A 15,743-nucleotide genomic window follows, 5' to 3' on the forward strand; every position below is an offset into this window, starting at 1 on the left:
TTGATAACATTACAAAGTTTTTATTACATCCACAGATCGTGAATCTGTCATAACATGAGGGTCAACCAGATGTAAACCCTACAATACATAAAGTTCGGTGTGGGTCTACGAGGGTCTGTCATATGCATGGCATTCTAATCTCTGCAATGCTGGTACCCACAAAGTAGGTACAGTAAACATGACACACACAAAAGAAAACTTAAAAGGTGTCCCATGAATTAAACCCATTCGGTGGCCGTGTAAACTTATTACATTACATACTCATCCCAAATGTAGCCTTCCAGGCATAATCGTCAAGGATCAAAGAAGTCAGAGCCCGTCAGCCCCCAGGCCTGTTAATACACGTTCCAGATCAAGTCACTTCAGAAGTCAGCGCCATAACTTTTGATATATCTATATGTGAGGAGGTGAACAGAAAAGAATACAAAATCTCGCAACAAGTATTGAAAATTGTTAGATATTCTGCGCCTTTCCCTTTCATATACCTCAGCGACCATTGGAGCGTAACGACTGACGCCAAAGTATGCGTTTCGGTGAAGTGTTTTAAACAAATGTTTCAATCTGTGTTTGAATTTTGCACGTACCCAGTTGCCCCTGAAACAGGTTAGGTTAGATGTTTAAATCCGGGATTCTTGTCAGCCTTAGAATTTAGTATATGGAGCTTACGTCTTAACATCCGTGATGGCAATATATAACCGAATAAGAAACCATATACAAATATAATATGAGTATGGTCGCTGGAGAAAACCTCACGCGGAAAAAGCAATATTAAAGTGTGTAAGTCTGTACGTTTTGTTTCGAGAACAAGGGTTCTGGTCAATTGTTCGTGACTCAATTCCCAATCCATATGGCGCTCAAGTCCCACTAAATAATGTTGAACACCATTGTTAAAGGGTACTGCAATTTGATTGGCATGAATGTCATCTAAATCCCAAAATTTGAAAAAAGGGCCTTTCGATTTGGCGATTTCTCCATTAAAATCATCATCACCCCCCTAGACATAAAAATAAACATTTACATGGAAACATGATCTTATCATGCAAGCAGGGTCAATTTAGTTGTAAAGAAAGTATAATGCACCACTAAGTTACCGTCAATAAAGTTAAATAAACACGATGTGGTTTAAGATCTGTGGGTATTATTGAGTTGTGAATGTACGAAACTGTTCACATTTCAAACCTCCGGCCAACAACACCGTCAAATCTCCGGATGTTCTCCAACATATCTTATATCATCGAAATATTTAACCATCATTTCACGTTAGAAATCAAAGGCGAATCCGGCTTTCGTTCAGGACAGCATTTCGCATGTTCTAAATTCCTGAACTGGTTAAACAAGTGCGCGAGATCAAAGTACGTGATACAAACGTCACGGGAACACTCGCTTGAACACACCCGTATTGTGTTGGGGATGTATGAGGTTTTCCGACACTGCGCAGGGGTGTATGTGTGTGTCTGTGTAGGGGCTGTGTTCACGGTTGACCAGGTTCAAGAAGCGTCAGTCTCAATATAACAGCACTCGAGGCCAAGCGACATCTTTCTTGCATCCCCCTAACAAGGTAAGTAAAAGATGCCGGATAGGTAGTGGACGATGCTGTTGTGTGCTAGTGAAACGCTGAACATAGTGTACCACCACGGCAGTGTGTATGCATACATTGTCTCACGAGTGTAGTTTAAACATCACTGTAATCTCATTGCGAGAGCTCCAACACTGAACTGTCATTGTATGGCTACTATACATTGTGAGTTGATCGTTTTCCTATCTTTCCCGTCTCATATCTGTTATTTCTAACTGCAATGAAATCTTGTAAATAGGATGAAACTTACACCTGTGTCCAGCATGAACTGACCCACCTTGCTGGGCATGTCAGGGTTAATGGTCTGCCCCCTGGCTGTGTTTATGTCGGGGTTAGTGTTCCGTTCCCCACCTTCCCCTGGTGTGAGAATGTCAAGGTCGGAGATCGGTGTCCCCCTACTGCGCAGATCGATGCTCACTCTGTCCATCACTGACTACCTTAATATTCCGCCCCCACCCTACCCTGGTGTGAGAATATCAAGGTCAGAGATCAGTGTCCCCCTACTGCACAGATCGATGCTCACTCTGTCCATCACTGACTACCTTAATGTTCCGCCCCCACCCTCCCCTGGTGTGAGAATGTCAAGAGATCAGTGTCCCCCTACTGCGCAGATCAATGCTCACGGTGTTAATCACTGACAACATGTTGCATTCTCGAGTATTGACAAACGGTCACCATAGAAATATTGCTGAGTAGCGTTCAACAACAAACCAACCCGGGACTGGATCCAAATAAACCACGCTGAGCGTCAGAGTCATGTCCGCTTGTGTAAGATGGTACCCACACTGCATGGTCCGCTGTTTATTGGGTAGTCTGTCTCACAGTCCCTGAACCACATTATTTTCCCTACTGCCAAGCCCCATCTGCAGTGCTAAAGCCCTAAATAAAGCAAGTCTAGATTTCCTCAGGATCTCTGGTCTCCCTGGGTCTCCTTTTCAATTTAAATGGGCTTGTTTGTTACTATCAAACTTATATATATTCAGAGACTAAGCTTTAGTCTACTTATTGGGGACCCCTGGAGTATTGCTGACTGTGGCGAAAACAGCAAACAATACCTTACAGCATTATACAACCACTGTTATTACCATAGTGAGTGAATTTAGTTTTACGACGCTTTCAGCAATATTCTAGCAATATCACGGCGGGGAACACTAGTAATGGGCTTCACACATTGTACCCATGTGAGGAATCGAAACTGGTCTTCGTGACGAGCGAACGCTTTAACCACTAGACTACCCCACCTAATACTTAAGGGGAATACAATTTGTTTTGGAGCATAGGGGGAAGATGAGGTCCGGTGTGTACCCCTATTCGCTGTGCGTCAGTCGTGTCAGATTCGTGGGTTCAAATCCCTGATGTGTCAGCATTACATATACTCGTCTATTTCACCGTAGTGGTGAACGTCTGATGCCCCGTCACTTTGGGCTTTCCGCTCATATTAAGCCCACACGTTGGGATATATCTGAAAACCGGCCAAAGAGGCGTTAAACCCAACAATTCATTGACGAATATACCTAACTGCACTAGTTCGGGAATCACGTACTGAATCACACTTCAATGTGTATCATAGCCTTACAACGAAAGATGACAGGCAGATGAAAATCGTTCATATATAATTCAACAACTTTAAACATATTATTTGTAACATATGTCCATCCACAGTTGATCTCAGTCCTGGGAGAATGACGTCCGCAGGATGCGGGGCCGATGAGCTGAGTCCGGAGCTGCAGGAGAGGGCTGCGATATACGCGAGCGAAGATCTCGACGCCAAGGAGATCATTATGGAGGAGATCCAAACCACCCTGAAGACAACCGGTAACATAGCCTGGAGCATACACCCGCATAGCACACTCACAGACGCGCGTGTGAAATAGTAAAGTCAATAATGCTGTTATTGCTGTTTAGAGAGTCCCGTGTCAAGGCCGATGGGTGTTAACAGCTTCATATGTTGACGGTTAATGTCATTTGTGGTTGCTATGGTTATTTCACTAGCGGCTGAAATGTCAAGGTTAGTGGTGGTCCCTGTGATAATGTCATTGGTGGTTGCTATGGTTATTTCACTAATGGCTGAAATGTCAAGGTTAATGGTGGTTTGCGTGATCATGTCATTGGTGGTTGCTATGGTTATTTCACTAATGGCTGAAATGTCAAGGTTAGTGGTGGTCCCTGTGATAATGTCATTGGTGGTTGCTATGGTTATTTCACTAATGGCTGAAATGTCAAGGTTAGTGGTGGTCCCTGTGATAATGTCATTGGTGGTTGCTATGGTTATTTCACTAATGGCTGAAATGTCAAGGTTAGTGGTGGTCCCTGTGATAATGTCATTGGTGGTTGCTATGGTTATTTCACTAATGGCTGAAATGTCAAGGTTAGTGGTGGTCCCTGTGATAATGTCATTGGTGGTTGCTATGGTTATTTAACTAATGGCTGAAATGTCAAGGTTAGTGGTGGTCCCTGTGATAATGTCATTGGTGGTTGCTATGGTTATTTCACTAATGGCTGAAATGTCAAGGTTAGTGGTGGTCCCTGTGATAATGTCGTTAGTGGTTGCATTTGCAAGGTCATTATTGGTTGGTGTGCTGCAGCCTACTCTGGTCAACGTGTTACTATGATTCATTATGTTTAACGGAATTGGTCGCATTACCTGACAACTCATGTTAGATATATACTGTAAATCAGTTTCATTTGAAACGCGGCATGATAGTTAAAACAATATTTCATCCATACCCCCTTTACGAGAGTTAAAAACGAGATCTACACCGTTAAATCATGATAATGACCCTACAACGATGACACCGGGTGTTCTCCATTCCTGCATTCATATTTCACTTTTGAACGAGTATCCAGCTTTTTATATAATTATGCAACCATGTTCGTATGTCCCAAATGAATATTGCGCTCAATTTTGAATTTAACATGCACCACAGAGGACAAAGTGGGAAACCTGTCAAACGAGAATCCTCCCCAACTTTGCCGGTTGAGAGCTGTCGTGATCATTCTGTAGTGACAAAAGACTGTGTTGAACTTCCAGAACACTGCTCTAATATATGAGATATGATCGTACAAATAGTAGCTATGACGTAGGTGTTCATCTTGTTAGGCTGTAGTATGAGACACGGTTCACGGGTCAGTTAGGAGAGGAGAGTCGTCGTTAGAAACGCTAGACGTCATCAAAAGCCGGCATCGCGTGTTCATAATTTAGTGGGTGAGGTGAGGTGAAATTGGGTTTACCGTCGTGCTTGAGAATATTTCGCTCATATGACGACGTGCATGCGTATGTATGTGTATGTGCGGCTGCTTTTATAGTGCTAGCCCACTGAGATACCATGGGGCAGTGAAGCAGAAATACCCCACTCAGACACATTATACTGACTCCGAGCCGACCAGTCCTTGTTGTATCCATTAATGCCGAGCGCCAGGCAGGGACCAACAGGTACCATATGTTAACGTGTTTTGGTATGACGCGGTCGGGGATCGAACCCGCGACTTTCCGCTCTCCGGGCGGACACTGTAACCACTACACCACGGAGGCGGCCTCATAATTTAGTGAACAGTTTAGTAAACAATGCGAACAAATAGGAGTTTTTAACTTCTCTATGCACTGATGCTGAAATAATGGTGGTGCGTGGGGAAGATTATCAGTCGCTGTTAGCAATCTCCCGGAAATTTAGTAGACACGAGTAAAGAATTTCGCACCTTAGCAGCCATGTGGGGAATCGAACCCAGGTGTACGGCAAATGTTTTACCCACTAGACTAACTTATTGCACTCACCTCAGTAACATAGTACGCACATGACATTGTAACATAGTACGCACATGACATTGTAACATAGTACGCACATGACATTGTAACATAGTATGTAACGTAGTACGCACATGGCATTGTAACATAGTACGCACATGACATTGTAACATAGTACGCACATGGCATTGTAACATAGTACGCACATACATTACGCACATACGCACATTGTAACATAGTACGCACATGACATTGTAACATAGTACGCACATGACATTGTAACATAGTACGCACATGACATTGTAACATAGTACACATTTAACATAGTAACATAGTACGCACATGACATTGTAACATAGTACGCACATGACATTGTAACACAGTACGCACATGACATTGTAACATAGTACGCACATGACATTGTAACATAGTACGCACATGACATTGTAACATAGTACGCACATGACATTGTAACACAGTACGCACATGACATTGTAACATAGTACGCACATGACATTGTAACATAGTACGCACATGGCATTGTTCGTCATTTTTCTCGGATTGCCTGGAGGTTTAAAGCGCCACATTTCGTTGTGCATTGTCGTGGTCGGATCCGACTGTCTGGGTTTGAATCCCAAGTTCCCCGCCGTTCTGAATCTACGCAAACAGTAAACGTCTACTCATAAGTTTACGTCTACGTCTAGGATTGGCGTTACTTTATAGGGTTTTTTCCCACATGAAAAAGAGTGATTGAGTGAGTTTGATTTTACGCCACTTTTAGCAATATTCCAGCAATACCCCGGCGGGGGACAAACCCAGACATATCCCAACAGATATTTATTGTCCGTAACCTTATATTTTACTAATATGCATGTTATCAAAACATTGTCCCGGATGTCAGCAATATCAGTATTGCGAATACATTCAATTTGAATCGAACCTATAAGTTAAAGACCTAAAAAGGACCTATCAATAATCAATCACGTTCACAGTTCCAGATGTTGCAGCAGATGAAAATCGTCTGCTTCGATTCCTCCGCGCGAACGAATTCCGCATAAAGCAGACGTCCGACTGCGTGAAGGCGTTTTACAAGTACAAGGCCAACAACCCTGAACTCTTTACGCCACTACCGCTACAGGAGGCTCGCGACATCGTTCACAGCGGCCTCATCGGGGTGTTACCAGGCCGCGACGTGCAGGGAGGCAGAGTGTTGTACGTCAGAATAGGTGAGTCAGAGGATTGACAGGTAGAGCGTTGTATGTCAGAATAGGTGAGTCAGAGGTTTCACCCCTAGGTAGAGCGTTGTCAGAATAGGGGAGTGTCGTGTTTTCTTGATTACATGGGATATCATTGGTTCTATCATTATTTGGGGCGGTGGGGTAGCCTAATGGTTAAAAGCGTCCGCTCGTCATGCTGAAGACCCGGGTTCGATTCCCTACTTGGGTGCAATGTGTGAAGCCCATTTCTGGTGTCCCTCGCCGCAATATTGCTGGAATATTGCTAACAGCCGCGCAAAACCACTCACTCACCCACTCCCTATCATTATTTCAGGTCTGTGGGACCCGGATAACACCCCGATGGAAGATCTATTCAGACTCACCATTTCTCTACATCTCAAACTCATACAGGTAGGTTTAACGACTTAAATGGTTGGGTTTTTTATCCTTTTCTAATTGTACCGGTAGTCGAGAAATCTGTCAGAAACTGTTTTAACCACACTGTTTTAGATGTGACGTACTTAGTTTCCTTCTCCATTCTGTTTCACCACCCTGTCAAGAATGCACGAACGTCGATGGGTTGTATTTGGTTTTGGAGCTATTGCCTCCCCTATTTCCGAATCCCCATATATAGCGCCGATGTGTTTTACCAGGTTTGATTACGTTGCTTGCCGAAGAAATTAACCAGACTCCAAATATTTTACCTGAATTGCGTTCCCATGTAAGAGACCACCATTTAGAAACGAAGATGTGTAAACTTGGTAGTGAATCTGATGCGTTTTCAAGCCAGGAAGCCCCATGTACGATCATCTTTGTTTCATTCTTTGGCGTTCCGATGCCATTTGACCCCCCTTTAAACGCCGGTTTCAGGATCCTGAGACTCAAATTGGGGGACTGAGGATTCTTGAGGACATGGAAGGGTTGTCATGGAAACACTCTAAATCACTATCCATACCACTTATGCGGAAGGTCAGCAAGCTGTTCGAGGTAGGTCTATATTTAGCTAACACCCTGGATTCCGAGTCAGAGTATAGACAGAACCACAGCGGGATTCTGGGTCAGAGTATAGACAGAACCACAGCGGGATTCCGGGTCAGAGTTGACAGAACCACAGCGGGATTCCGGGTCAGAGTTGACAGAACCACAGTGGGATTCTGGGTCAGAGTATAGACAAACCCACAGCGGGATTCCGGGTCAGAGGTGACAGAACCACAGCGGGATTCCGGGTCAGAGGATTAATGACATTAATCGACTGAAAACAGTCTCCAAAACACTGCAAAACTAAGGTCGACAGCAGAACTGTGATACCCCCATCAAACACACCCCCATCTCGCAATCATGTCAGTGTCTTCCCATTCTGCCTACAGTCCCATTCTGCCTACAGTCCCATTCTGCCTACAGTCCCATTCTGCCTACAGTCCCATTCTGCTTACTCGTTATAATAACATGATACGGTCCAGTGATCAGGTTAATATGCTGACCTATTCTACCATTACTAAAATGAACTTGACCAAAAGTCAACTGTAGGCAATACGGGGATAATGAGGTGTATTGCATTTTTGTAGGCAAACTGGGATGTAGACAAATTGGGACTGTAGGCAGGAATGGGATGCAACCATCATGTCGCTGTTTGCTATCAGTCCCGGGAATATACTTTCTTTTGCACTTCCGTTTATCACATATCCTTAGATATTTGCAGAACTGTATACTGCTTCCAGGGGGCGTTTCCTGCTCGGTTTGATGGTTTCCACAACATGAACGAATCTGATGAGATTGATCGACTGTGCATACTCATCTTGCCTTTCTTTAGCACCAGGTTGAAGGGACGGGTAAGACTTCCATTTAGTAATGTGTTTTTGTGAATATGTGTTCACACCATCATTAGCAGTACCACAGCCAGCTTATTGCGCTCTATAGTGTGCGTTCGAGTATGGCACAGGCAAACCAATGGTTAATGAATGGTGCGAACACCAACAAACCGATACATGAGTCTCATAAACCTATTCAGACAATGACCTACTTTTCAGCCGATCCGAATTTTATCGTGTGAAAGAAAAAATAGACATCACAAACAACTATGGTTACAATGACTTCCAATTCCTTTTTTCATAAGAAAATGGTATTTACAAATGAAGTTTAATTTTAAACTTTAATAACATCGTATTTCTATATTTTATGGCGAGGTGTAGGCAGCATGACCTTAACTAAGACGTCACAGACTGCTCCAGTTTGATGAGGTCGTAAAATGATTTACAATGCATCTGGCTCACTGGTTACACCTGTTATGTGGGTTTTTTTTGCGCTTATTCATAGTAGTTCTGTAACGCACAATGTGTTTGATATAATATCAGTTCTGTACCAGACCGCCAAACTTTTCTAGCGGCAGAGCCTCGTTTTGAGATTTCCACGATTTCCAGGTTTCCGTTTGTCAGAGCTCGTTGTACGACAGAGCACGCTGCAGGACGTGTTTGCAAGGTTTAGAAGGAGCGTAGTGTTGCAATATACAAGTGCTTAGATGTATCAAATAATACTGATTAATATTTATGTATCCACTTAATGAATGAATTGACTCAAAATTCTGGACTGGTTATTGTACTAAGTTGCGCAATAGGACGGAACCCAGTCAACAGGAAACGAGACTGTTGTGTAATCAATGCTTTGACTTGCACAATAGCTGATAATCGAGTCCCAACGCGGCTAAGAGTGAGTGAGTGAGTATTTTTTACGCCTCTTTTAGCAATATTCCAGCAATATCACAGCGGGGGTTATAGAAATGTGGCTTCACACATTGTACCCATATGGGGAATCCAAACCGGGTCTTCGGCGTGACAAGCGAACGCTTTAACCACTAGGCTACCCCACCTCCCTCTCTCGGTTAAGTTACTCGTGCTAGATATACACATATACAAGCACCAAAAACTCTTTGTGTTTCCTTCCAAACTCGATTAAGGCAACTCTTCTTCTTTTAGTACTGACCCTTGAAGATCCGGGGTAGAATAGGTCTTCAGCAACCCATTCTTGTCATAAAAGGCGACTATGCTTGTTGTAAAAGGCGACTAACAGGATCGGGTGGTCAGACTCGCTGACTTGGTTGACACATGTCATCAGTTCCCAATTGCGCAGATCGATGCTTATGCTGTTGATCGCTGGATAGTCTGGTCCAGACTCGATTATTTACAGACCGCCGCCATATATTTGGAATATTGCTGAATGCGGCGTAAAACTAAACTCACTCACTCACTCTTTTAGTACTGGGGACAAGTTCTTTCTTTTTAATTTAGCCATTTTTTAAAGAAACTACGTTTGATACTTTTGCCTGTGTATACCTTTACGATATAGTTCTTTAAATGTATCTAAAGTATATAGCCATTAAAATCCAATGCAGAGGCAAAGTCGGAAAGCAGTAGTTTCACTCACTCACTCAACGTAGATGGAACTGAAACAGCGATGTAGTCACCTAAAAGCTATGAAGTTTACTACACTGCCAAAACATTCACATTCACACACGCACACACGCACACACGACCACTTATTCCACTTTCTGTTAATGAATACAAATATATTTCTGTGTAACTTGTGTATATTTATATACATCTACATTACATAAACAAATGCCAATGTCATATAACAAGTAAACATTTATGCACACCATGATTTATTTTCAAATGGAATTTTAACATCGACATCAATACCAATAACATTCTTGAGTTCCGTCTGCACGTTTCATACACGAATTGTCATTGTTGTTCCACCATCATGGCGATGTAGAGTTCGTTTCGCTCATTCCCTATTTTACATCTTGGTTGTCAACACGAACGTCACCGAGGCAAACTGTCATCTGTATCAGCATCAGTAACAACACCATCGTCGTGAATTTCAACATCAACGACGTCACCGTCAGTAATACACCTACATCAACATACGATGACATGCTTCAACCAAGTCAGCGATCGCGACATGGATCTTTCCGGCGTCCTCGTTGATATGGTAACGACCAGGGCCACCAACCGTAATGCACTATCGTCGTCAACATCAACATCACCGCTGTCATTTCACCATTATTACATGTCTCTTTGCCCCGTCAATGATAACATGGTGGGTGGATGTTCTGCAGCAATGTTTGATCAACATCTCCGCGGTGAACGTCTGTCGCAGCAATGTTTGATCAACATCTCCGCGGCGAACGTCTCTCGCAGCAATGTTTGATCAACATCTCCGCGGTGGACGTCTGTCGCAGCAATGTTTGATCAACATCTCCGCGGCGAACGTCTGTCGCTCACCACCATGACAATCAGTCCATTCGCGTTTATTTTGCCATTATTCATTAACACCAACTCCATTTGTTGCGTCATCTGCCCCCCATTCAATCTCCTAAAATCTTTGAATGTATCTGTTCCAACAACATTTACAGATTAAACATCACCACGTACCCGTGAACGTCATCGTAGGAATATATCTGCAGTAGCCAATGCATGTCGAAGACGCTACTTACTCTTGACCGATTCGTTTCTTTGTAACCAATAGCGTGGATCGATGCTCATGGTGTCAATCACTGGATTGTCTGGTCCAGGCCTGATATTTGCAGACCACCCTCGCATAGCTGGAATATTGTCCGACGGTAAACAAGGAAAACAACAAACAAACAACATGATAGCGCATCTTCCTCCGTCCGGACCATCATTGGCACTATCTCTGACTGAATCGTGGACATCTTTCACCAGGAGCTGTTTCCCGAATCATCATCTTCTTCTTCTTCTTCAACATCGCATCAACATCAAAGTTACATAATGACATCGTCGTTCCAATTATAATCAACATAAACTTAATCTGTGTTGTTTTTCTGTAATATGACTGACCTTCCAGGTAACAACACTAAGTGCATACATGTTCATTATCATCATCATCATCATCATCATTCATTGTCGTCGTCGTTGTTGGCGGCGGCGGCGTTGTCACCACCTTTTTATTCGCCGTCATAATCACTAGCTTCGTCATCGTCGCTGTCATTGTCACAGCCATCATCATCATCACCACCGGCTTTGTCGCCGCTGTTCAGAAGACGCACCTGGCACCCCCACTTCTTGGATGTGAGGCGCGCCCCATCGAAATATCTCCTTCACCGTCTGTCTGAAAGGTTTGTACACGACCATGTAAAACGGAAACTTAAGGACATGGTACAGGTACAGGGCCATGACAAACACCATCAGCGCCCTGCTCGTCACCTGCTGCTGGATGGCTGGGTTCAAATACAGACTCCTCATCAGGTGCGTCATAAAGGACGCTGTAATGTAATAGATGGACAAGCCAGTGATTAACCTAGAGAAAACTATCTTGTCCCGTCTACTAGGCCTCACCAACACTACCGGCAGGGTCTTCTTCGACTGGAGAGTAATCTTAATGAAGCTGAATACGGTGACACTCAGTGGAAGCAGGTGTGTATTGACGACAAAGAGTACCCACAGACATGCTGATGTACCGCTATAGTTGGGAGATACACCTATCCGAGTCTGGTCGGAAACAAGAGTAAGGAGGGATATGGACATATTGACCATCCAGAAGATAACAATGAGGATCACGATCCGCTTCCAGGTAACATGCCTCTTGAAAGCGGTTCCGTGGCAGATAGCTAGATGCAGATTGAAAACAATCGCAGACAGGCTGTAGATTACGACCCCGTGGAAACCGGTACCGACCGCCGCCATGTACTTAAAGGTCGTATTGGTGTCCACCGAGTGGACTCGCGAGACAAACACAATGACCAGTGCCTCCATGCAGGTGTCGGCGATGCTCTCGTTTATGAGAAGTGGACCCGCTGATGTTCTGAATGCGGCTGTCCTATGTACGATGAAAATAATGAACTGATTTGCAGTAATACAAACAAACAAGAGGATGAGAAATACATTCCTCAACGTTTCTTGACCTGTTTCCAAGAAAGGAGCCTCAAACGTTCCGTTAAACATAATACCTTGTTCTCACAACAGCATTCAGAGTAGTGATGACATGATCTCAAAACACACGCCTGTCCATACAGGAATCTGTGATCCTCTCTCCAACCGTTATGCTTGATCCATCTAGCCTGGTCCTAATGAAAGCCAGCTACTGGAAGCAACGAGCGTCTGTATAACAAATAACACACGCGAAAGCTAATTTACACTTGCTTATATAAACTAGATATATTTTGTTAGCTGTATAAAGTTGTTAGGTTTTCATTTGCTATGTGTTTGCTACGACCGTGTTAATATACGTGTTTAATATCTCCCTGACACCTTGATTGTCATCGGAGAAAGTGTTAAGTATCAACCATGGGGTCCAGCATAACGTTATTGGTTCATGGGCAAATATGATAAACACTCTAATCATACAACTAACCATTAGAGAGGAACTAGTGTCAATCACGAATCGAACTTTTTTGCAGTGACTGGATAACACAGGGCATTATTTCAAGCTACTTCACCACCAATCAATAGTAAAATGTTAAAAAGACAAATTATATACCTAACAATTACACATTTTTTTAGAAGTTCAAAACGTATATTGTTGTCATATAACTCCTTTCCGAACTACAGATTATATATATGTAATTGATATGGGCTCAGAAGTGACTGACTGACTGGCTGAGTATGGTTTTACGCCACTTTTAGCAATATTCCAGCAATATCACGGCGGGGGACACCAGAAATGGGCTTGACAAATTGTACCCATGTGGGGATCGAACCCGGGTCTTAGCGTGACGAGCGAACGCGTTAACCACTGGGCTACCCAACCGCCCGGGCTCAGAAGTGATATTAAATCACTGGACAGCACTTTTTCAACCATGGTGTGAGAGAAAACGGAATTAAATGAGCATAAATATTCGGATATATATCAGTGTAACTGGTGTGAAGGGGCAGAGTATTTTACTTTCAATACGTATTGGCTGAATATCGGACCGACCCATTTATATATTTTAATATATGATATCTGACATTACAATAGGTACATACATATTTGTGCATGTTTCAGAATCATTTCCATGGAACCGATTATGCCGAGTTGTACGAGTACATTCCCCAGGAGAACTTGCCAGAGCTGTACGGAGGCCGCGTAACAGACAGACAGATCCAGGTCAGAGTCGAAACTCGGTCCCACGTGATAGTGTTAGGCAGCATCAAACTCAACTCACTAACTCACTCAGACTATCATATAACTGTACGGAGAAATTTGTTCTATAACTGTACGCTGTACAAGTCTGCCAGGAGTATATTGCTCTATATATTTCAATGCGGTTTATGTTTTATGTTGGAAATTATTATTCAGTGTCAAATTTAAACAGATAAGGCTTTTTGCTACACGTTCCCAGAGAAACTACATCACTGTTACAGAGAAAAATAGAAAAATATTTCTTTCCTTTTTAATGACTTATACAACTTTTTACACTCAAATGTCGTTTTTTCCACCCGAGTCCGACATATTGACACCACCACCCTGGTGCGTGAGTAAACAAAATCACGTTAAGCATGAGCATCAAGTTTAATTTATAGATTTGTAACCAACTGAGTAGTCATGAAAAACAAGAATGTTTTGAAGAAAACGTGTAGACATTCTTCGTATTTACCTTGGCCCACAATAGACCAGACGTAACGGTGTTTTATCACTCTAATGTATTCCACTCCAGGACTTCACGATGTCACTTCTGAGAGATTACAAGGAGGACGACTTTGGTGACGGGGGCGCGGCGAAGATACCCAAGACTGAGGACAGTGTCACAAGTGCCACCCTGGTATCACAGTCAACATACGGGAGCTACAGGAGAGTTGACCCCTCCTAGTATCTGGGAGAAGTGTTCTCAACCACGGTGCTATTCCAGTATGATGGAAGTTATATAATAGAACTTAAACATTTCACCTTTTCTTATGGCCTTTCAGGCGAGTATCCTCTAGGGCAGAAGTAACTATGATCTCATGAATGAATAGTTTAGACAAATATTAATTACACTGATGTTGACAAGTGTTCTATATAACTCTGTAAAGAACAAACCACTTGATATGACTGGCTGAAAGCTTGGTGCTTATTTATACCTCTTGGTGCCTACTGGTGTTAAGAAACGTCAAATTCCCTTTCCAAGCAGTTGAATGTAGTAGCTAATTATAAAGGCGATCATTATACTGCTCAAAAAAAGTTAAGAATAGCCTCATTATTTCATATTTCTTTTTAGGTTAAACTGCCATGGTCTGACAGATTTATCAAGGAATCGGATGATACTTTACTACTTGATATAGTGTGTAAAACACAAATATTGCTTCACAGAATTGAAGTGAACATTTAAGTCTTGTTTAAACTGTGATTGTAAAAACATTTTCAGGGAGCCCTTCGGCCCGCTAAACACGAATATACTTCAAAATGTTCAAAGTAAATGAGAGCAGACTGTAGTTCGTCGGCATCCGAAAAACTTATGATTGACAACGTTTACTTTCGCTTGCATTTGAGTATATATCCAGTGTCGGGGACAACGGGGTCAGCTTACCTTATATAACAAGGAGATGGTAAAGATGTAATGCATGCATTCACACACAAATCCTTTGCAAAATATGCATCCTAAACCTCACCCTTTCTTGAACCAGGTGGGGCGGTGGGGTAGCCTTGTGGTTAAAGCGCTCGTCACGCCGAAGACCAGGATTCGATTCCCCACATGGGTACAATGTATGAATCCCATTCCTAATGTCCCCAGTCGTGATATTGCTGGAATATATTAGTGGCGTAAAACTAAACTCACTCATTCTTTATCCACGTGTGAATAGAGGAATTAGGTATCTACCGTATGCATTACGTCACCGGTGTTCTTTCCATACGCTTCAATGTCGCCATGAATACAATGAGTAAAATATTTTTAAACGGAAGGTTTTATATAATTGTTAATCTCTGACGAAGTAAGTACTGTCATCATTCAATCATGCAATCATTTACGACAATGTGATGATATATGACGTAACCTTCCTGTTGACTTGACCCGTGAAGGTCCGGGTTAGAATTGATCTTCAGTAACCCATGCTTGTCGTAAGAGGCGACTAACGGGATCGGGTGGTCAGGCTCGCTGACTTGGTTGACACATGTCATCGGTTCCCAATTGCGCAGGTCGATGCTCATGCTGTTGATCACTGGATTGTCTGGTCCAGACTCGATTATTTACAGACCGCCGCCATATAGCCGGAATATTGCTGAATGCGGTATA

At 42.9% G+C, this 15,743-nt stretch overlaps 1 protein-coding gene across 1 annotated transcript; it reads left to right on the forward strand.

Moving 5' to 3' along the window:
- The first annotated feature begins 1,392 nt into the window (after positions 1-1,392).
- Positions 1,393-15,406, forward strand: LOC124270728 (alpha-tocopherol transfer protein-like). Its single transcript, XM_046705764.1, has 8 exons — positions 1,393-1,558; positions 3,239-3,391; positions 6,311-6,544; positions 6,870-6,946; positions 7,406-7,522; positions 8,254-8,364; positions 13,538-13,639; positions 14,190-15,406. The coding sequence occupies exons 2-8, from the start codon at positions 3,259-3,261 to the stop codon at positions 14,340-14,342; spliced, it is 927 nt and encodes a 308-aa protein (XP_046561720.1). The 5' UTR covers positions 1,393-1,558; positions 3,239-3,258; the 3' UTR covers positions 14,343-15,406.
- Positions 15,407-15,743: the final 337 nt, after the last annotated feature.

The sequence above is a fragment of the Haliotis rubra genome, unplaced genomic scaffold, assembly GCF_003918875.1.
Source record: "Haliotis rubra isolate DU_JTF1 unplaced genomic scaffold, ASM391887v1 Scf154, whole genome shotgun sequence".
In the NCBI taxonomy this organism is placed as follows: domain Eukaryota; kingdom Metazoa; phylum Mollusca; class Gastropoda; order Lepetellida; family Haliotidae; genus Haliotis; species Haliotis rubra.